Source organism: Hyla sarda, chromosome 2 (genome assembly GCF_029499605.1).
Source record: "Hyla sarda isolate aHylSar1 chromosome 2, aHylSar1.hap1, whole genome shotgun sequence".
Taxonomy (NCBI): Eukaryota; Metazoa; Chordata; class Amphibia; order Anura; family Hylidae; genus Hyla; species Hyla sarda.
The window spans coordinates 365,167,084-365,190,961 of NC_079190.1; the positions used below are offsets into that span (position 1 = coordinate 365,167,084).

Here is a 23,878-nt window from a genome sequence, read left to right on the forward strand (position 1 = left end):
TGCCGCAAGACACGGGGACCCCAAGGCTCAGCAAAGCAGCAAGAGCTGCAGAAAAGTAAGAAAGAGAAAAATAAGTAAAAACCCCTTAGAAAGGGGAACAAATTATTCCATGCAGGCTCTGAAAAAAATACAGAGCCTGCAACGTCCTGCTGTCCGCACAGGACAGAAAAAAAGCAATGTGGCCTGTGGGAGGAGGCCCTTTATAGGGGGATAATTAAAAGTTAATTACTTGGGAAGAGTTAAAAATTCCACCGTCCTGCCAGCTTCACAGGGGAGAACACCCCACTTGTGCTGCTGGTTAGGACGAAAGGGAAAGGAAATTCAAAAAGAGAAGAACTTCCTGTGGAGCATAACAGCAGCTGATAAGTACTGGAAGGATTAAGATTTTTAAATAGAAGTAATTTACAAATCTGTTTAACCCCTTAAGGACCAATACAAATAAACCTGTACACCCCTGAAAGACCAGGCCTGTTTTTTCAAATTGGGGATGTATGTCTTTATTAGAGAATAACTCTGGTAACGTTTTGCCAATCACGATAATTCTGACAATGTTTTTTTTTGTCAAAAGTTATCCTTCATGTACATGTACAGTAAGCCAATATCATTTGTAGTTTGTTTTTTTACAATGCAAAAAATCATAAATTTTTTTTTTTTAATTATGATTTTTTTCTATTTTAACACTAATAGGTTGCATATATTTATACTTACTGATCAAATAGTTTATGAAACTTATACTTTCAGATGTCTACTTTATTTTTACAGCATTTTTTTTTAAATTAACATTTTAAATTAATTAAAAGCCTAACAATTTAACTTGAAATTTAGAAAATTTGAAAAGTACATTTTTTTTTTATGTGCTATGCAAGGTTTGCAGAAATTTGAAGGTGGTAGAACATAGGAACACCCCCCCCCCCCAAAATGAGCCCATTTTAAAAACTAGACCCCTCAAGGTATTCGCTAGGGAGTACAGTAAGTATTTTCACACCATAGTTTTTAGGCAGGAATTATTATAAAGTCAGTGTTAAAAATTCGAAATTTGCCTTTTTTCACAAATGCATCATTTGTGGGGCATATTTTTTGTACATCACTTCTGATATTGCAAGAAATGCACCCTATATTTTATTAAGATGCTCGGCCCGTGTTTGGAAATACCCCCGCTTAGGCCATATTTGGTTCTTTGGCCACGTGGTAGGACCCAGAAGGAGAGGAGCGCCATTTGGCTTTCAGGGCATCATTTTAGGCCGAATGGATTATAGGCCGCACTTCTTGCCTGCAAAGGGTTTTAGCTGCCAGAACCATACAGAACCCCCACAAGGGGCCCCATTTTGGAAATACACCCCTCACAGGTGTTTGACGACTTTTTGTTAAAGTTGGATCTGTAAATGAAAAAAATAATTTTTTCACTAAAATGCTGTTTTTCCCCCTAAATTTTACATTTTTACAAGGGTTAATAGGAGAAAATGACCAACAAAATTTGTAACCCCATTTCTTCTGAGTATGGAGTGATGTAGAGGGTACAAAAAGATCAGGGTTTTTGGAGAGCGCTACTGTATCTCGACGGGATTTGGAGTGAAACAGAGATCGAGCCAGCACTTACGCAGGAATAACTTTTAGTGGTAAAAGTCCATAAGTAAAACAGGACAACACGTTTTGGTGCACACTCGCGCCTTCCTCAGGTCCACAAATATAACTACAGAAAAAACATGCAAATGGATAAAAGTCAATAAAATCAAAAAAACATTTTTACCAATGATAGTGCTAATAGTCTGAAATCAACTTCAAAATGGGACTCATGGGAACATAGATTTTCACACGTGTCCATAGGTGTGTAGAGGCAGGCATAAAGAACACACAGGCATAAATTTAGGTTTGAACAGGCTCCAGACAGTCAGCATATGCATGAAAATTGCAAAACATGTGTACATGCAGATGCTGACGGTCTGAAGCCTGTTCAAACCTAAATTTATGCCTGTGTGTTCTTTATGCCTGCATCTATATACATATGCACACGTGTGAAAATCTATGTTCTGGAGTCCCATTTTGAAGTTGACTTCAGACTATTAGCACTACCATTGGTAATTTTTTTTAAATTGATTTTATTGACTTATCCATTTGCATGTTTTTTCTGTAATTAAATTTATGGACCTGAGGAAGGCGCGAGTGTGCGCCGACACACATTGTCCTGTTTTACTTATTGACTTCTTTTACCAATAAAAGTTAGTCCTGCGTAAGTGCTGGCAAGATCTCTGTTTCACTCCAACTTCCGTTGAGATACAGTAGCGCTCTCCAAAAACCCCGATCTTTTTGTACCCTCTACATCACTTTGTTGTCCGTCTCCCTCGGGAACACGGAAAATAGGGGTGAGAGCAGCAGACTGTGACAACCTCATCGTTACATATCCTCAACCACAAAACAGAGGCCCCACCGACCTCTTCATACATCCACTCAAGGTCAGTACGTCACCTTGGGTGTTTGGTGGTGGGGATATGCACCATTTTTCCTCCATCCTCGAAATACTACTCTAGAGAGCACCCAATTGTTTTTTCCTCCTCCTTTTTCCTTCATTCTGAGTATGGAGCTACCCCATAATGGATGTAAAGTGCTCTGCGGGTGAACTACAATGCTCAGAAGAGGAGTGCCATTGAACTTTTGGAGAGAGAATTCTATTGGAATAGAAGTCGGGGGCCATGTGCGTTTACAAAGCTCCCGTGGTACCAGAACAGTGGACCCCACACATGTGACCCCATTTTGGAAATTACACCCCTCACAGAATTTAATAAGGGGTGCAGTGAGCATTTACACCCCACTGGCGTTTGACAGATCTTTGGAACAGTGGGCTGTGCAAATGAAAAATTTAATTTTTCATTTTCAAGCACCCCTGTTCCAAAAATCTGTCAGACACCTGTGGGTGTAAAGGTTCACTGTACCCCTTATTAACTTCTGTGAGGGGTGTAGTTTCCAAAATGGGGTCACAAGTGGGGGGGCACTGTTCTGGCACTATGGGGGCTTTGTAAACAATCATGGCCTTTAATTTCGGACACATTGGGCCTCATTTACTATGAGTGGCTAGTTTTTACTAGTGTGAAAAGTTGTTTCAGACTTGTAGGATTCTTCTCTATTTACTATTGGGAAAAGTCGGGAACATTTTCGGACCAGCTTTTCCTAGGTCGATATTTGCAGCCATTTATCCACAGAATTTTCTGTGAATTCAATAGTAAATCGGTTGGGTTGCGAAACCACTCCCCTTTTCTGACCGGCCACGCCCCTCTGTGACAGACCACGCCCCCTTTCGGCTTTTCACAGTGCAATGTCGGATTTGTCGGATTTTCCTGTCGCACACTGGTGCAGACATGTCTCAGACACTCTGCGCCAAAATAACCAGACAAAAACTGGTCGGTTTCAGCTTAGTAAATGAGGCCCATTCTCTCTCCAAAATCCCAATGTCGCTCCTTCTCTTCTGAGCATTGTAGTTTGCCCGCAGAGCACTTTTCATCCACATATGGGATATGTTCTTACTCGGACGAAATGGGGTTACAAATTTTGGGGGGCTTATTTCCTATTCTCCCTTTGTGAAAATGAAAAATTTAGCGTAACACCAGCATTTTAGTGAAATTTTTTTTTTTTTTCGTTTTCACATCCAACTTTAACGAAAATTCGTCAAACACCTGTGGGGTGTTAAGGCTCACTATACCCCTTGTTACATTCCATAAGGGGTGTAGTTTCCAAAATGGGGTCACATGTGGGTATTTATTGTTTTGCGTTTATGTCAGAACTGCTGTAAAATCAGCCACCCCTGTGCAAATCACCAATTTAGGCCTCAAATGTACATAGTGCGCTCTCACTCCTGAGCCTTGTTGTGCTTCCGCAGAACATTTTACGCCCACATATGGGGTATTTCCGTACTCAGGAGAAATTGCGTTACAAATTTTGGGGGTCTATTTTTCTTTTTACCGCTTGTGAAAATTAAAATTATGGGGCAACACCAGCATGTTAGTGTAAAAAATAAATAAAAAATACACTAACATGCTGGTGTAGACACCAACTTTACCTTTTCATAAGGGGTAAAAGGAGAAAAAGACCCCCAAAATTTATAACGCAATTTCTCCCGAGTCCAGAAATACCCAATATGTGGCCCTAAACTATTTCCGTGAAATATGGCAGGGCTCCAAAGCGAGAGAGAGCCATGCGCATTTGAGGCCTATTTTGGGGATTTGCATCCGCGACCAAAATATCATACGGCAATGTTTCCCAAACAGAGTGTCTCAAGCTGTTGCAAAACTCCCAGCATGCTTTGACAGTCAGTGGCTGTCCAGCAATGCTGGGAGTTGTTGGTTTTCAACAGATGGAGGCTCCTTTTTGCAAACAGTGCCGTACAAGACTTTTTTTTTTTTTTTTAATTGAGGGGGACTGTGTAGGGGTATATGTATATGTAGTGTTTTACTTTTTATATTGTGTAGGTGTAGTGTAGTATTCTTTAGGGTACATGCACACGGTTGGGTTTACAGCGAGTTTCTCGCTGGGAGTTTGAGTTGCAGCACAAAACTCACTGTAAACCTGCCTGTGTGAATGCACCCTGTGCATTCACATGGGGGGGGGGGGGACCTCCAGCTGTTGCAAAACTACAACTCCCAGCATGCACTGACAGACCATACATGCTGGGTGTTGTAGTTATACCACAGCTGGAGGCACATTGGTTGCGCAACACTGAGAGTTTGTTACTTAACTCAGTGTTTTGCAACTAGTGTGCCTCCAGCTGTTGCAAAACTAGAACTCCGAGCATGTACAGTCTCTCAGAGCATGCTGGGAGTTGTATTTTTGACACAGCTGGAGGCACACTGGTTGCGAAACACTGAGTTAGGACACAAACTCTGTTTCACAACCAATGTGTCTCCGGCTGGTGCAAAACTGCAACACTCAGCATGCATTGACAGTTTCAGAGCATGCTGAGAGTTGTAGTTTTGCAACAGCTGGAGGCACACAGCTACAACTCCCAGCATGCCCTTTGGTAGTCTGTGCATGCTGGGAGTTGTAGTTATGCAACAGCTGGATGCACACTTTTTCATATAAAAAATGTGCCTCCAGCTGTTGCATAACTACAACTCCCAGCATGCACCTACTACCAAAGGGCATACTGGGAGTTGTAGTTGGAACTCCAGATGTTGCAAAACTAATACTCCCAGCATGCCCTTTGGCTGTGCATGCTGAGGCTTGTTGCTAAACAACAGCAGGAGGTGAACAGGCCTCCCCTCCTGCTGTATCCTGCCTCCTGCACCCCGGGACCATCGCCGCTCCTGCCACCAGGACCCCCGCCGGACCAGGGAAAGGTAGTAGACCCCCCGCTGGCACCAATCTCCGCCCGTGCCACCTCACTCCTGCTGGGTCCTTAAGGGGTTAATGCTTTGGAATACTTAGTATTCCAAAGCATTGCAGATATATGCTGCCTGCTAGTTTTGCGGGGTGCTACAGGAGAGAGACAGAGGTAGCCCCCTCCCTCTGCCAAAACTCCTTACAGCTCGCAGTCGCTTCCAACCGCGGCTGTAAGGGTTAAACTGCCGGGACCAAAGTTTTCTTCGGTCCCGGCAGTGCGGCAGGTCCTCACCAGCTGCGGATCACACACAGCACCCCACGATCGCACTGAGGGCTGCTGCAGGGGTGACAGAGGGAGCTCCCTCCCTCTGTCATAACACTTACAGCCAGCGGTCACTTCCGACCGCAGCTGTAAGGGTTAAACTGTAAGGGACTGCTATGATTGGTCCTCGCCCCGGTAGCAGTGACCCTCTGCTGTCTATGACAGCGAGCGTCACCAGATTGTCACCTCTGTTTAGGAGCGGTGAACGTTAGAAACATGGACGAGTATAGACGTCCAGGTGCCGGAACGGATGCCAACCTGGACGTCTATACTCGTCCATGGTCATTATCGGCTTAACTTTCTGGCACCAGTTGACTTAAAAAAAAATGTTTTCCAGGGAAAGTACCCCTGCCTCACTGTGAATGAAAACAATGTCATACTGCACAGGGTGGTGAAAAATGTGTATGCCATATTATTCAGATTATTATCATACCTTGTTTTCCAGTGTCTTCTGCTGTTTTTCTTTTTTCAAAAATTCATTTTCAAATAGTTTTTTCTAGGGCAGAGGCAATAAAGAAGTATCAAAAGTTACATGTAAAATAATATTAAAATATTGCTTTGCAATTTTAATTCTCAAAACTGAAGAGAAAAAGTAATGGGGCAGCATTCATTTGTTAAAGCAGTTTGAAAAATTTGCTTCGATTGTTTGCTTTGGGGCTTTAGATTACTAGGGCGTTTTACAGGTATTAAAGGGGTTATCCACCATAAGGTGATTTTAGTAGTACCTGCCAGAACTGGGTATTTCATGTTGAATTTTGTTCTCTAAACTACACATCACATAGTTCCATAGTTTGTAAGTATGAGGTCACTTTCCTCCCTCCAACACATCAGCCACCTCAATAATTGAAACACACCTGTGATCCCTTCAATGCAATACACCAGTGTTTCCTAATCAGACTGCCTACAGCTGTTGCAAAATTAACTTTCTCCCACCCAGCGGTCGCTCCACCCATTGACGCAGGACAGACTGCGTCTGATCACCTGACTAGTGCAACCTGGGAAATCCCGAGATCTGAGTAATTTTGTATGCTGTTAAAAATAAATATTGGGGCGATAATCACAGAAGAACTGTGAGACCATCGTCACACACAGGTACAGACACTGTATTACAGTCTGTTCCAAATAATTATACGAATGATATTTTTCTCATTTACCTAAATACCGTATTTATCGGTGTATAACACGCACTTTTTAGGCAAAAATTTTTAGCCTAAAGTCTATGTGCGTGTTATACGCCGATATACCCCCAGGAAAGGCAGGGGGAGAGAGGCCATCGCTGTCCGCTTCTCTCCCCCTGCCTTTCCTGGGGTCTAGAGCCCTCCTGCCGGCCCTTCTCTCCCCCTGGCTATCGGCGCCGCTGCCCGTTCTGTCCCCCTGACTATCGGTACCGGCGCCCCATTGCCGGCGCCGATAGCCAGGGGGAGAGAAGCCCCGTTGCCTCCCCCCATCCCCGGTGGCATAATTACCTGGGTCGGGTCCGCGCTGCTGCAGGCCTCCAGCGTGCGTCCCCGGCGTCGTTGCTATGCGCTGCACGGCGCGGCGCATGACGTCAGTGCGCCGCGCCGTGCATAGCAACGACGCAGGGGACGCGTGCCGGAGGCCTGCAGCAGCGCGGACCCGACCCAGGTAATTATGCCACCGGGGATGGGGGGAGGCAACGGGGCAGCGGCGCCGGCAATGGGTGCCGCTGCCCCTTCTCTCCCCCTGGCTGTCGGCGCCGCTTCTCTCCCCCTGGCTAGCCAGGGGGAGAGAAGGGCCGGCAGCAGGGCTCTAGACCCCAGGAAAGGCAGGGGGAGAGAAGCGGGCAGCGACGGCCTCTCTCCCCCTGCCTTTCCTGAGGGTGTATCGGGGTATACACGCGCACACACGCACCCTCATTTTACCATGGATATTTGGGTAAAAAACTTTTTTTACCCAAATATCCTTGGTAAAATGAGGGTGCGTGTTATAGGCCGGTGCGTGGTATACCCCGATAAATACGGTAATTGATGTAAATAACGATCAGCATAATTCTCATGTTATCAACTATTAAGAGTAAAATTAACATTTTATTGAACAAACCTCCTAATCACAACAGTTTATTTTAAACATAAAAAACTTACAATGCACTGTTCCAAATTATTACGCACAGTAAGTTTCAAAACACTTAATAGAAAATTGTCATTTGTTGTGTTTGCAGCATATTTACTGAAATCAAAAGCAATTTCAATCAACTTTTTAACAAAATTTTAACCTTTTAAACATTTTAACAGGTCTCGTTACATTTTAACAAAAGACCCCATATTGATAGCAGCTTCACAGGTTTTGAACCCATTGAACTTGTTAGTTTTTGGACAGTTTTTGCTTGAATTTGTTTGCAAAATGTCAGAATAGCCTCTCAGAGCTGCTGTTTGGATGTAAACTGCCTCCCACCGGATACTCCCGTGGAAAACTGGTGCCAGAAAGTTAAACACATTTGTAAATTACTTCTATTAAAAAATCTTAATCCTTCTAGTACTTTTTAGGGGCTATATACTACAGAAGAAATGCTTTTCTTTTTGGATTTCTCTGATGTCACAACCACAGTCTCTCTGCTTAACTCTGTTGTCCATTTTTGGAACTGCCTAGAGAAGGAGAAAATCCCCAAAGCAAACATATGCTGCTCTGGACAGTTCCTAAAATGGACAGCAGAGGTCAGCAGAGAGCTCTGTGGTCGTGACATCAGAGAAATCCAAAAAGAAAAGCATTTCGTCTGTAGTATACAGCCCATAAAATGTATTGGAAGCATTAAGATTTTTTAACAGAAGTAATTTACAAATCTGTTTAACTTTCTGGCACCAGTTGATTTAAAAAAAAAAAAAAAGTCTCCTTTTATCCCCATAGCAGCCATTGATGTAGAGGTATTCTTTGCAGCATGAGATGGTCCATTGTCATGCATGAAGATGATTTTTATAATGGAAAGCATAGTTCTTTCTTCTGTACCAGGGAAGAAAGTGGTCAGTCAGAAACTTCACATACTGAAGGTCATCGTTACACCTTCAGGGACCCTAAAGGTCTCTTCCCATGATTACGGCCCAAAACATGACTCCACCACCACCTAGCTGATGTCGCAGTTTTGTTGCAACAGGGTGGCCGTCCAAAAACCATTCACTACTCCATCCATTTGGACCATCCATGGTGGCATGGCACCCATCAGTGAACAGGACTGTTTGAAAATTAGTCTTCATGTATTTTTCTGCCCAAGCCAGCAGTTTCTGCTTGTGAGCATTGGTTAGTGGTGGCCGAATAGAAGGTTTATGCACAGTTGCTAGACTCTGGAAGACTCTACACCTTGATGTTTGTGGGACTCCAGAGGCACCAGCAGCTTCAAATATCTGTTTGCTTCTATGTAATGGTATTTTAGCAGCTGCTCTCTTGATCCGATGCATGGATCTGGCAGAAATCTTCCTCAATGTACCTTTATCTGCACAAACTCTACTGTGCTCTGAATCAGCCACAAATGTCTTAATAGTTGGATGATTAGGCTTAAAGGGGTTATCCACCATATGGTGATTTTAGTACATACCTGGCAGGCAGCAATAGACATGCTTAGGAAGGATCTGCGCTTGTCTTGGGGCTAAATGGCTATGTCATGAGATTACCATAACACTGTAGCTAGCTTTTGTGAACTTGTATTTCCTGTTTGACTTATGGTTTTTTTTTACTACAAATCCCACAATGCCATTTTCCTCCCTCTCACACATCAGCCACCCCACCCATTGAAACAAAAGACCTGTGGTTTTCAATCAGGGTGCCTGCAGCTGTTGCATTAGTTGCAGATTGATCCCTCCACCCATTTAAGCAGACAGGCTCCCTGTCATCAGCTGACTAGTGAGTCAGGTCTCGGCCGCATTGCAACCTGGGAAAAATCTGAGACAACAGTCATTTTGCATGCTGGAAAAAATAAATAGTGGGGTGAAAATCACAGAAGAATTGTGAGAAAACCGTCACACACAGGTACAGACACTGAATTATGAACTACACTAACTTTACAGCCCCTGTAGCATAGTCAAATAAAAAAAATTCCTGGAATACCCCTTTACGTTTTTGTGAAATATTTAATGTTTTCATACCTCATCCAAGGCATTGAACTATTTCACTCTTTTTGGCAGCAGAGAGATCCTTTTTCTTCCCCATATTGCTTGAAAATGGTGCTCTGCTTAATAATGTGGAACACCCACCTTTAGTAGTTTTTCCTTAAAGGAAAACTGTCAGTAAACTCCCCCCGCACCAGAGATACTGGCTGGTAGTGCGGGGGACGCTTATCAATATGCTGCTTACCATGTCCATTCGCCCCGCCGTTCGCCCGTTACCTTCATTCTTCTGAATATGCAAATGAGCTGCTAACTGGCACGGGCAGGTTACAAGACTCCGTCTGGCACTCTGACGTCACCACTGCTCGTCTGCAGCGCCGCCAGCTCCTCAGTGGAGTCCAGTACAGAGCGGGGAGGAACAGTCGGAGAGAGGGGATGAATATTCATAGGCCTGGCGGTGCTGACGTCAGAGTGCCAGAAGGAGCCTTGTAACCCCACCTGTGCCAGTTAGCAGCTAATTTGCATATCCAGAAGAATGAGGATAACGGGCGAACGAACGACGGGGCGGATCCAGGCATGGTAGGCAGCATATTGATCAGCGTCCCCGGCACTACCAGCTAGTATCTCTGGTTAGTGCGGGGGGAGTTTACTGAGAGTTTTCCTTTAAATTGGGCTCACCTAGTTATCTAATTATCACAGGTGTCCGAGATTGTTTTCACTGATCAAAAGAGCCCTGAGACACAATGCCATCCATGAGTAAAACTGAAAAACTAAATATTTAATCTTTGTGACACTAAATTAGAATTTGCATAATAATTTGGAACAGGGTGTATGAACTGCACTTACTTTACAGCCACTGTAGCATAGTCAAATAAAAAAAAGATCATGAAATACCCCTTTAAGCCTTTAGTGGCAAATTAAAATGATATCTATATACTGCTAATATTTTAAAAACAATGTTTTTATGACATAAAAAGTATTTTGTACTATGCAAGTTTCATAATATAGTTAAAGGGGTATTTCTGCATGACATACTTTTTTCAAGGTGCTTTAAAAATAATATAAAGTGCAGGTGAAAATGTTTTTATTTTTATTAAAGGAAAATATTAAATTTAGTTTCCTCTTGTAATTTAAAGTAATACATTTAATCAAACACATTTTTGCAATGGTTAAAAAAAACTGAAAACATATACACACTTAGTGGTGCTCTAGAAGCCTGCTTTAGGGTACGTTCACATGCTCTCTGTTTTTGCGGGTTTTCCACAGCTTATTTGAAAGGGGCGGGCTCTTCTGGGCTGTCCATAGCAGATTGTCCTCGGCGAAATTTGCACTGAGGAAAATCCGCCGCAAGCCCCATTGAAGTCAGTAGGGACTGCAGCGGATTTTCCGCAGCGTAAATTCCGCCGCGGACAATCTGCTATGGACAGCCCAGAAGAGCCCGCCCCTTTCAAATACGCTGCGGAAAACCCGCAAAAACAGAGTGCGTGTGAACCCATCCTTAGGCTGGAATTCCACTGAGGTTTTTGCCCTGCGATTTTTGTGGCATAAAACGCCAGAAAAAAAAGCCAGAAAAACTGCCACAGTTTTTCCCTGTGTTTTGGCGTTTTTTTCTGGCGTTCTTACCTTTGTGGAATTTGCCGTTTTTGGCCCCTTTTGCTTTTTTATTTTTTTTACAAAAAAGTTGGGTACCAAAAAAAAAAAAAAAAGCATGCAGTAGGGATGTAAAAATGTATTTAACTAAATGTTTATTTTTTATAACAAAATTTTAATAATTTTTTTTATAAAGTGTGTGTGTTTAACTTTTTTTTCTCTTTTTTTTCAATTTTTTTTATGTAGTACTACTACTCCCAGCATGGAACAAGACTGTTCCATTATGGGAGTAGTAGTACCTGTACTACAGACATATCGCCCTGGGTGTCAGTCTGACACCCGATGCGATCGTGCATTATATAGCAGTGATGTGGCTCTATACAGCGCTCACATCTCTGCTCTATTCACATCCCTGGCCGTTCATATTTTCCGCCCAGAGCTGTGATTGGCCGTATGGTTTCAGCCACTTACAGCTCTGAGGAAAAGATGAATGAATGAGTGGCCGGCCCGGAGTATAGTGTATACAGCCGCTCTGCATCTCTGCTATAGACAGGACGATCACATCGGGTATCAGTAGTGACACCCGCTGTGATGTGTCCTTTAGCAGGCACTACTACTCCCAATATGGAGCACACTCTGCTCAATGCTGGGAGCTGTAGTACCGGCATTAATAGACAGATCGCAGCAAGTGTAACTTCTGACACCCGCTGCAATCTGTCTATTAATGCAGGTACTACAGCTCCCAGCATGGAGCAGAGTGTACTCCATGCTGGGAGTAGTAGTACTTGTAGTTAAGGAAAGATCACTGCGGGTATCACTCCTGACATTCGCTGTGGTCCTCCTGTATAATGTATGGATGCGGCGGCCGCTCTCCTATGGTCCCCTGCACGCCGTATATATACACATTCTGATTTCTCAAGGACAGCTGTGATTGGCTGTAACCATCTGACCAATCACAGCTCTCTGGGGGAAATATGAATATGTGTATATATACGTCAGTGCAGGGGACCAGAGAAGAGCGGCCGCATCTATACATTATACAAGAGGATTGCAATGGGTGATCTGTCAATAAGTACAGGTAACTACTACTCCCATCATGGAACAGTGTGTTCCATGCTGGGAGTAGTAGTACTACCTAAAAAATGTTTTAAAAAAAAGTGAAAAACACGCACACACTACGTTTTTATTATTGTCGGCTACATTTTTAGTGCTTTACCCACTCACATAAATTGATCCCTGTTTAAAAAATAATAAACATTTCGTAATAAAAAAGATACAACGCCAAACTTTAGGGATAAAAAAAAAACGCCAAACTGAAAAACGCCAAGTGAATCTGCCATTTTGCAGTTTACCATTGACTTGCAGCTAACATCTGGATGCGGCGTTTTTTCAGTGAAAAAACGCCGTGCGGGAAAATTGGCATTTTTGACTGCGTTTTTGCAAAAAAAAACTCAGTGGAGTTCCAGCCTTACAATATGAGAAATTATGTTGTGAAGTCATTTTGTTAGTTTTTGCAGACTTTCACATTATTTATCACTAGAGATGAGCGAATCGAACTTGACGAACCCGAATTCGTTACGAATTTCATGAAAAATTTGATTTGCAACAAATACGAATATCGCCGCGATTCTATCGCACGAATCGCTTCATTAAACTCCAATTTACAGCGTTCCAGGCTATTGTAGAGCTAAGATGGCGGATCCACATGTGAGTACATGGGGCAGGGGATTATGGGAGGGCGGGAAACAGCGGTGGGAATGAAGGTAGGCGGGCTGACTCTGAACCACATGTGAGATGCAGCCTATCAGTGTTCACTGACCCCTGTGATGTCACAGCCCCTATATAATCGGTGGCCATCTAGCCTCTCTTCATTTCATCTATGCACTCAGATGGAGAGGACGGGACTGTGTGTGTGTGAATAGCTCATACCACAGCATTACACTGCAACTGCTAGTCACATCAGCATTAGGGAAAGGCAGGAGTGCAGAGTGCTGTGCTGTTATACTGAGAAGGATCATTGACAGCTAAACCTCCTATTCACATTATTGAGCATTGCAGCAGAGAGGGGCAGATAGCTGTCAGCTGCCTCATACAGATCTCCAAGCTGCCTGAACTTTCTGAAGCATCTTATCTCCTCATTTTTCAGCCCAATTGAGGTTTTTTTGCTCCACAAATCTTCTGCTGCTCAGAATTGTGTGACGGAGTGCAATTTAGGGTTTAATCCCTGGATTTTTTTTTGGTGGTGCTGCACTGTTGGGTCCTGCTGCTGTTCAGAAATAAGTCATATTAGTGTGGACTTTAGTGCCTTTTTACCATTTTTCACCTGTTACTCTGTCTCTGTGCTAAATTCAGTGTTATACCACACGTTATACACCTGCAGGTGTATTAAAGAAAACATTTTTTTTCCTGAGTACAAATACGCTTTTTCAGTGGCCTTATCAATGCAAAGGGCCTAAATACAAGCAAATAGCGTACCATATACTACCTTTTTTTCTGTCTCTGTGCTAAATTAAGTGTTACACCACACGTTATACACCTGCCGGTGTATTCAAGAAAAAAAAGTTTTTCCTGAGTACAAATACGCTTTTTCAGTGGCCTTATCATTGCAAAGGGCCTAAATACAAGCAAATAGCGTACCATATACTACCTTTTTTTCTGTCTCTGTGCTAAATTAAGTGTTATACCACATGTTATACACCTGCCAGTGTATTACAGAAAAAAAAGGTTTTCCTGAATAGAAATACGCTTTTTCAGTGGCATTATCATTGCAAAGGGCCTACATACAAGCAAATAGCGTACCATATACCACCTTTTTTTCTGTCTCTGTGCTAAATTCTGTGTTATACCACACGTTATACACCTGCCGAGTAAAAATACGCTTAACAGTGGCCTTATCATTGCAAAGGGCCTAAATACAAGCAAATAGCGTGCCATATAGTACCGTTTTTTCTGTCTCTGTGCTAATTTAAGTGTTATACCACACGTTATACACCTGCCGGTGTATTAAGAAAAAAAAGGTTTTCCTGAGTACAAATACGCTTTTTCAGTGACCTTATCATTGCAAAGGGCCTAAATACAAGCAAATAGCGTACCATATACTACCTTTTTTTTTTGTTTCTGTGCTAAATTAAGTGTTATACCACACGTTATACACCTGCCGGTGTATTAAAGAAAAAAAGGTTTTCCTGAGTACAAATACGCTTTTTCAGTGGCCTTATCATTGCAAAGGGCCTAAATACAAGCAAATAGCGTACCATATACTACATTTTTTTCTGTCTGTGTGCTAAATTAAGTGTTCTACCACACGTTATACACCTGCCGGTGTATTAAGAAAAAAAAGGTTTTCCTGAGTACAAATACGCTTTTTCAGTGGCCTTATCATTGCAAAGGGCCTACATACAAGCAAATAGCGTACCATATACAACCTTTTTTTCTGTCTCTGTGCTAAATTCAGTGTTATACCACACGTTATACACCTGCCGGTGTATTAAAGAATTTTTTTTCTTCCTGAGTAAAAATACGCTTAACAGTGGCCTTATCATTGCAAAGGGCCTACATACAAGCAAATAGCGTACCATATACCACCTTTTTTTCTGTCTCTGTGCTAAATTAAGTGTTATATCACACGCTATACACCTGCTGGTGTATTAAAGAAAAAAAGAAGTTTTTCCTGCGTACAAATACGCATCAGAGCAAAGGGCATACATACAACCAAAAAGTGTACTATTTAGTACCTGTATTTCTGTCTCGGTGCCAAATTCAGTGCTATTCCACACATTAGTATACACTGGCTGGTGTAAACAACAAAAAAAGGTTTTTTCTGCGCATAAATACGCTTAACAGTGCGCTCATCATTGCAAAGGGCATACATACAACAAAGGAGTGTACTATTTAGTAACTGTTATTCTGTCTAGGGCCTATACACTTTGAAAGGACAGCCGTAAGTAATTGCCTGCTGCTGTTCTATACCCTCATAAACGCACTAAGTATGTTAGGCAGGGAAGTGCCAGGACGTGCACAGAGAAGGGGCAGAGGCCTACATTTGTCAGGCAGAGTTGGGAGCAGACTTGGGGCGAGTGGCAGCAGGAGTCGCAGCAATAGGCCTAAGCTCCCGTTAACACCCAGCGGTCGTGTCGTCGACCCATCTCTCCTCGTCAATTGGTTTGCACACTCATCCCCATCACCACAAGCGACATCTGACAACCCCAGTCAAGAGTCGGTGGGTTCCTCAGACACAACCCTCAGTTGGCATGGCCCGGGAGCAGTCCCCGTAATCCCATTGCCTTTGTCCTATGCTGTTCCCTCTCCCAAAGAAGTATCTCATGCTTTGGGTTCAGCTCAACTATTTAGCGAGGACGATGCGTCCCTTGCTCCGCAAGGCGGGCAAGTAGTGGTGCGGAGAGTGACGTGGCAGGCGGTGTTTCAATTGTTCAGGGTCCTGAGACAGACACTGTTGTGGAACATGAGGAGGACATCAGTGACCTGCACACATCTTTTGATGATGATGAAGCCGATCGCAATTGGGAGCCGGGTGCAGAAGCCGGGGCTTCATCATCATCAGGAGAAGAGATTTGCTCTTTGTCTATGAGGCAGCAAGGCAGTAGCAGAGGATGGCAATCAGTGTGGTGGTGGCAGTAGTGGAAATTCGGGAGCCAAACGTGCCAGGGGGAAACCACCTGCTTCGCGGCAAGCTACCATTCAGGGAGGTAGTGGAACGGGTTTCCTAGAGACGGCACCAATAGCAGTATAGTGCGAACTGCGGGTGGGAAAATCAACAACTCTGCGGTGTGGTTGTTCTTCATAAAGAATCCGAAGAACCTTAGCGTAGTCACATGCAAAATCTGTGGGCAGAAAGTGAAGCGTGGCCAGGGTCCCAATCTTGGCACCACGGGCCTGCGTCAACACATGATTCGCCTCCATAAAGCGGCCTGGGATAACCGTGGCTCCGAGGTAGTGGTCCAGCCTGCCGCATCACCCAGTGGCCATCCGCTCCCTCCATCATCCAGCCAAGGCTCCACCACCTCAGCCAAAGGGAGCATTGTGTCAAACCCTCCTTCTTGCGCTCCTGCTTCCTCCGCTCGTAGTCAGCCATTCCGCCAACAATTGATCGGCGAAGCCATGTCTAAGATACAACAGTATGCGCCCACTCATCCAACGGCGCAGAAGTTGAATGTGCTCCTGTCCAAGTTGCTGGTGTTGCAGTCCCTCCCTTTCCAACTGGTGGACTCTGCAGCTTTCAGGGAATTGATGGCTTGTGCCGAGCCGAGGTGGAGAGTCCCAAGCCGCCATTTCTTTGCGAAGAAGGCAGTACCAGCCCTGCATAAGTTTGTACAAGAGAAGGTGGGCCAGTCCTTGAGCCTGTCGGTGTATTCAAAAGTGCACGGCAGCGCTGACGTGTGGAGCTGTAACTACGGGCAGGGACAATACATGTCTTTTACAGCCCACTGGGTAAATGTTGTTCCTGCACAGCCACAACAGCAACTTGGACAGGTCACACCGCTTCCTCCTCCACGCTCTTGCTCCCAGGCAGTTTGTCCATTTACAGTGTGCGCCTCCTCCTCCCCCGTGTCCTCGGCCTCCCCTGCACATCCAAATCTCGGTGGCCCTTCATCGTACCACGTGTGTAGGGCACAGCGGTGTCAAGCCGTCCTTCACATGGTTTGCCTTGTGAGTCACACAGGGGAGGAACTGCTGGGAAGAAATTCGAGTATGGCTTACTCCACGAAATCTGGAAATGGGAACCATGCTGACCGACAATGGAAAGAACATTGTGGCCGCGCTGCGACAAGGAAGTGTGAACCATTCGCCCTGCATGGCACACGTGTTGAATCTGGTTGTCAAGAAGTTCATCAAGTCTTCACCCCATTTGCAAGACGTCCTGACAATGGCAAGGAAACTGTGCATGCACTTCAGCCACTCGTACACCGCCAAGCACACTTTGCTTGAGCTGCAGCGTCAGAATGGTATCCCACAACATAGTCTCATTTGTGACGTTGCCACACGTTGGAATTCCACCCTCCATATGTTGGACAGGCTAAACGAACAAAGAAAAGCCATCACGGATTTTTTGATGATACAAGCAGATAGGAGTACTCCCCTGTGTAACTTCAATGTGAACGAGTGGCAGCTCATACGTGACACCTGCCATTTGGCTGAGGCCCTTTAAGGAAGCCACATTTTTTGTTAGTCGCTTGAATTACGCCATGAACAACGTAATTCCACTCCTACATTTACTCCCAAAAATTATTGAAAACATGGCTGGTCACGGCAATGGAGATGTTGCGCCACATCAGAAGGCTACATGAGTCCTGTGGGGGATGAACTGGAGGGGGATGATGAGGGGCAGAGCGGAGCACAGTTTACGGTGGATGAGATGGCTGGTGTTTCTGGTCATCGGACAGGAGAGGAGGAGCAGGAGCAGCCATAGGAGCTGGAGGGTTATTACGAGGGAGGCGAGACAGAGGACCCAGACACACCGTGGAAGTATGTAGTGGAGATGGAGGCAGGTAGTCCCAGCGAGTCACTGTCACAAATGGCACGATGCATGCTGAGTTGCTTGCGTAGTGACCCCCGAATTGTCAAAATTCGTCAGCGTGATGACTTCTGGATCTCCACCTTATTAGACCCTCGCAACCGGCCCAGAATGGGGGTCTTTTTTACACCCACTGAGAGGGAGGACAAACTGACCTACTTCAGGGAGCTTCTACGTAGTCGGTTGGCCAATGCCTATCGGCCACATGGTCCATCCACTCGCAGGTCTGACTCGGGGGCCCTCTGCGCTCACCTTCCACTGCCACGGCTGCTGGGGATGGGAGGGGTGGCAGGAGCAGTACCGGATCAATCAGCAGCAGCCTGAGTCTACAGTCGCTGATGAATAGCTTCCTTCAGCCGCATAGTGAAGCTACTCATCAGCAGCAGGTGGACATGGAGCAGGACCTGAACCAGCAGGTGGTGGCTTACCTCGACATGACCCTGCCAACGACCTTTGAAGATCCGCTGGACTTCTGGGCAGCCAAACTCGATTTATGGCCGCAACTAGCGGAGTTTGCCCTGGAAAAGCTGTCCTGCCCGGCCAGTAGTGTGCCATCAGAGCGGGTGTTTAGTGCGACCGGGGCCATAGTCACCCCAAGGCGAACTCGTCTGTCCACTAAAAATGTGGAGAGACTGACGTTTGTCAAGATGTATCAGGGATGGATCAGCCAGGATTTCCAGCCACCAATGACAGATGGGTCTGAGTAGATTGACCATGCTCCTACAACAACATTTTCTCTATTGTGGTTGGTTATGAAACCCTCTGGGGCAGACCTGGGCATTGTACTGCCTGCTTGCCACATACGGCCCTTTGATTGGCTCTGACCGGCCCGCGCTGATTGGGGGACAACTATGCTGCCTAATCTGGGGGACATCTATGCTGACTAATCTGGGGGACAACTATGCTCCTAATCTGGGGGACATCTATGCTGCCTAATCTGGGTGACATCTATGCTGCCTAATCTGGGGGACAACTATGCTCCTAATCTGGGGGACATCTATGCTGCCTAATCTGGGTGACATCTATGCTGCCTACTCTGGGGAACAAGTATGCTCCTAATCTGGGGGACATCTATGCTGCCTAATCTGGGAGACATCTATGATGCCTAATCTGGGGGACAACTATGCTCCTAATCTGGGGGACAAATAAGCTCCTAATCTGGTGGATATCTATGGTGCCTAATCTGGTGGACATCTATGCTGCCTAATCTGGGGGACATCTATGCTGCCTAATCTGGGGGACAAGCATTCTGTCTAATCTGGGTGACATCTATGCTGCCTACTCTGAGGGACAAGTATGCTCCTAATCTGGGGGACATCTATGCTACCTAATCTGGGGTACATCAATCTGGGGGACATCTATGCTACCTAATCTGGGGGACATCTATAATCTGGGTGACATCTATGCTGCCTATTCTGGGGGACAAGTATGCTCCTAATCTGGGGGAAATCTATGCTACCTAATCTGGGGGACATCTATGCTGCCTAATCTGGGTGACATCTATGCTCCCTACTCTGGGGGACAAGTATGCTCCTAATCTGGGGGACATCTATGCTGCCTAATCTGGGGGACATTTATGCTCCTAATCTGGGTGACATCTATGCTGCCTAATCTGGGGGACAACTTTGCTCCTAATATGGGGAAAACTGATGCTTCTGGCCTTGGGCCTATAATTTTTTGAAGTTTAGCAGTAGCTAAATACAAGCTTAATGCAAATGTCAGCATTGATCTTTAAATGTAAGGGGTTATGAAACCCTCTTGGGTACTGCGAATGACTGTTCCAGACTCATTCTGTGTCCTTCACAAACTACTTGCCTCCCTGGTGCCTCAGGCCTTGAGCCTATCATTTTTTGAAGTTTAGCAGTAGCTAAATACATTCTTCATGCAAATTTCAACAATGATCGTTAAATTCTCGGCGCTCTGCCAGGGACTTCTCCTACTCCGCCTGGGCCGATCCGAGGACCTCACTAACCAACTCACTAACTAATCCAATTGCTTATAGTGACGGGCGGTGTGTACAAAGGGCAGGGACTTAATCAACGCCAGCTTATGACCCTCACTTACTGGTAATTCCTCGTTTTAAGGTTAAATAATTGCAATCCCATATCCCTATCACAAACTGGTTTCAGCATGCAACACGCACCTGTCTTTGAAAGATAGATACCCGCTAATCCGTTCAGTGGAGCGCTAGTACGGCCCAGGACATCTGAGGCCATAACACACCTGTTATTGCTCGATCTCGCAATTGATCGGGCAAGGTAAGGGGTTATTAAAGCCTCTTGGGTACTGCTGAGGCCTACTCCTGACTGCTCCTGGTGCAATGTATGGGGTAATTAAACACTCTTGGGTAGTGTTATTGTTAAATTTACTGATAATTTTATCAGTAATAAAATTGAATTTTGCAGAATGCTAACCGTTACACAACGGAACACTTGTTGCGTGTGATTTTTTAATGAAAAAAAAAAAATAAATAGATGGAGAGGGATTAACTCTGCTTAATCATTTTTGGCGATTAGAATCCTTTTGTCATCTGATTTTTTGGAGACACATATGTTGTAATTTTTTTAACCAAATTTCAAACATTGTGTGGTTTATTATTTTTGAGAAGAATGTCTTTTGGTGGTCCACCATCCTGCATTATAGAGTCTTCTGAACTGCTGTATATGCGCTTGTTTTTAAAAAACAGGTATTTTGTCAGACAATTTCAATAACATTTTGCGTTTTTTTTGGGGTGGATTGTGAAGCCCGGGTGTGTACTCGTGCATTAGCCAACTCCAGGCTGTGTCTTCAGGCAATCTATGGGTTAATGATGCCGTAGAGGAGGGGCCTGGGTCTGGGAATTAAAAATTTTTGTATTGCGGGTGCTACCAAAAAAGATGGACACACCCTAATCCGTTCAGTGGAGCGCGCCTGCGGCCCCGGACATCTGAGGGCATAACACACCTTTTATTGCTCGATTCTCAGGAGAAGGGGATTTCATCATCGGGAGAAGAGAGATGCAGGTTGCCCTTGAGTCAGCAAGGCGGTAGCACGGTTGGCAGTCAGCGTGGTGTGGCAGTAGTGGAAATTCTGGAGCCAAACATGCCCGGGGGAGACCACCTGCTTCGCGGCAGCTTACCTTTCCGGGAGTTAGCGGGTTACCAGCACCGGTCGATGAAAGATAGAGACACTCTTATCCGTTCAGTGGAGCGCGCCTGTGGCCCCGAAAATCTGAGGGCATAACACACCTGGTATTGCTCGATCTCGCAATTGATCGTTCAAAGGTAAGGGGTTATTAAAGCCTCTTGGGTACTGCTGAGGCCTACTCTTGACTGCTCCTGGTGTAATGTATGGGGTAATTAAACACTCTTGGGTAGTGTTTTTTTTTTTCAATTTACTGATAATTTTATCGGTAATAAAATTTAATTTTCCAGAATGCTAATCATTACACAACGGAACGCTTGTTGCGTGTGATTTTTTTAATGAAAAAAAAAAAAAACGGACAGGGATTAACTCTACTTCATCATTTTGGGCGAAAAAAGTCCTTTGGTGATCTGATCTTTTGGAGACAGATGCGCTTACACACATATTGAATTAGTTTTTGTAAAAAAAATTTCAAACATTGTGCGGTTTATTATTTTTGAGAAGAATGTCTTTTGGTGGTCCACCGTCCTGCATTATAGAGTCTTGTGAACTGTTGGATATGCGCTTGTTCTTACACAAAGGTATTTCTTTAAAACATTTCTAAAATGTTGTTGTTTTTTTGGAGGGGATTGTGAAGCCCGGGTGTGTACTGGTGCATCAGCAAACTCCAGGCTGTGTCCTTCAGGCAATATATGGGTTCCTGATGCCGCAGAGGTGGGGCCTGGGTCTGGAAATTTCTAATTTTTCGATAGCGGGTGCTACCTATGAGAAATCTTTGTCAAAAATTTTATATATTGTGTTGTTTTTTTGGTGGGGGGGGGGGGGGATTGTGAAACCCTGGTGTGTACTCTTGCATCAGCCAACTCCAGGCTGTGTCCTTCAGGCAATATATGGGTTACTGATGCCGCAGAGGTGGGGCCTGGGTCTGTTAATTTCAAATTTTTGGATAGCGGGTGCTACCAATGAGAAATCTTTGTCAAAAATGTCATATAGTGGGTTTTTTTTTTTGGGGGGGGGGGGGGGGGGGAATTGTGAAGCCCTGGTGTGTAGTGTACTAGTGCATCAGCCAACTCCACACTGTGCCATTCAGGCACTAAATGGTCTCCTCTTGCTGCCAACATGTCCACGCTATGTCATTCAGTCACTATATGGTCTCCTGACACTGATGCCACCACCAGGCTCTTACATTGTGCTGCTGTGCGGCAGTGATTCTAAGAGCGATGCCGGTAATCTGCATGCTATTCTGAATAACAGTATTATTTCACAACCCCAGCACACTCCATATGCGTTTTAGGACACAGCAAAGTGTTCTATACCCCTATAGAGGCTGTATGTAGGCTAGAAATAGCCTTTTTTAACCCCTTAAGGACACAGCCCTTTTTCACCTTAAGGACTGAGCCCTTTTTCGCAATTATGACCACCGTCACTTTACAAATTAATAACGCGAAAACACTTTTACCGAATATTCTGATTCTGAGATTGTTTTTTCGTGACATATTCTACTTTATTTTGGTGGTAAATTTTCGGCGTTAATTGCATCCTTTTTTGGTGAAAAATCCCAAAATTTCATTAAAATTTTGAAAATTTTGCATTTTTCTAACTTTGAAGCTCTCTAATTGTAAGGAAAATGGATATTCCAAATCAATTTTATTTTTCTTCACAAACACAACATGTCCACTTTATGTTGGCATCATAAAATGGACATACTTTTGCTTTTTGAAAAAATTAGAGGGCTTCAAAGTAGAGCAGCAATTTTCAAAAATGTCATGAAAATTGCTAAATCTGAAGGGACAGATGTTACAGAACTACAACTCCCAGCATGCCTGGGCAGTCAAGGCATGCTGAGAGTTGTAGTTTGGCAACATCTGGAGGGCTACTGTTTGGGCACCACTGTGACAGTGATCTCCAAACTGTGACCCTCCAGATGTTGCAAAACTACAACTCCCAGCATGCCCAGACAGCCTTTGGCTCTCTGGGCATGCTGGGAGTTGCAGTTTGGCCCCCCTAGTGGTTGCCACAGTAAAGATCGATTTACTTTCACTTTCAATTCCCCCCCACTGTCGATTCCCTACCTGATCAGGATCCTGCAGGCTCCAGCGAAGATCCCAGGTCCCCAGGCATCTTCTCCTGCAGGTACGGCCTCCATCTTCTTTCCAGAGCCCCTCGACATCCACGGGCGGGAAGAACGGGGGGTTGCTATGGCAACCCCCTGTCTTGCGCTGCCATTGGTCAGAACTCCGTTCTGTGTAATGCCAGGGGATAGAAGTAGATCGCAGCTTTGCGACCTCACTCCTATCCTTTAGGCTGATCGGAGCTGTTGCTGGCAACTCCGATAAGCCCTATTTTCCGGGTGATCGGGTCACCAGAGACCCGATCAGCCCGGAATTGGAGAAAATCGCATGTCTGAATTGACATGCGATTTTCTCCGATCGCCGACATGGGGGGGGGGTCTCAGGAATGATTTCAGCAGGCATCCGGCTCCGGTCCCCAACCGGCTAGCAGTGGGGACCGGATTTCCCACGGGTGTATGGATACGCCTCGGTCCTTAAGGACTCGGAATGCAGGGCGTATCCATACGCCCTGTGTCCTGAAGAGGTTAATATTGATTCGCCGCAAACAAATTCTGATCAAAACAAACTTTTCGGGAAAATTCGGCGAATCGGCCGAATCAAATTTTTGAAAAGTTCGCTCATCTCTAGACACATTGGACGACCTAGATAGTTATATAACCAATTGAGGGCAGTATCTATTATTTATTTATGATTGCATGTGGGAGCTGTATTTGTCCCTAGGGGGTGTTGCATGTCCCACATAGACAGTTTATAAACATGGACCTGGTAGGGCACCACAAGAAGCCAATCAATGTCTGATAACCCCAGGATTAGGATGAAGACAATGTGGTGTAGGTGATCCCTATATGTCCTGAAAATATTTAGTTTGAGATAGGCTGTT

The 23,878-nt window shown here is 44.8% G+C and overlaps 1 protein-coding gene across 7 annotated transcripts in view; it reads right to left on the reverse strand.

The window, feature by feature from the left end:
- SYCP1 (synaptonemal complex protein 1) overlaps window positions 1–23,878 on the reverse strand; it is a 955,469-nt gene that overhangs the window by 296,318 nt on the left and 635,273 nt on the right. For all 7 annotated transcript variants that reach the window (XM_056558361.1, XM_056558359.1, XM_056558362.1 and 4 more), the window contains one exon: window positions 6,063–6,125. In XM_056558361.1, the coding sequence (XP_056414336.1) occupies window positions 6,063–6,125 (63 nt within the window). The remainder of the gene's footprint in view (window positions 1–6,062; window positions 6,126–23,878) is intronic.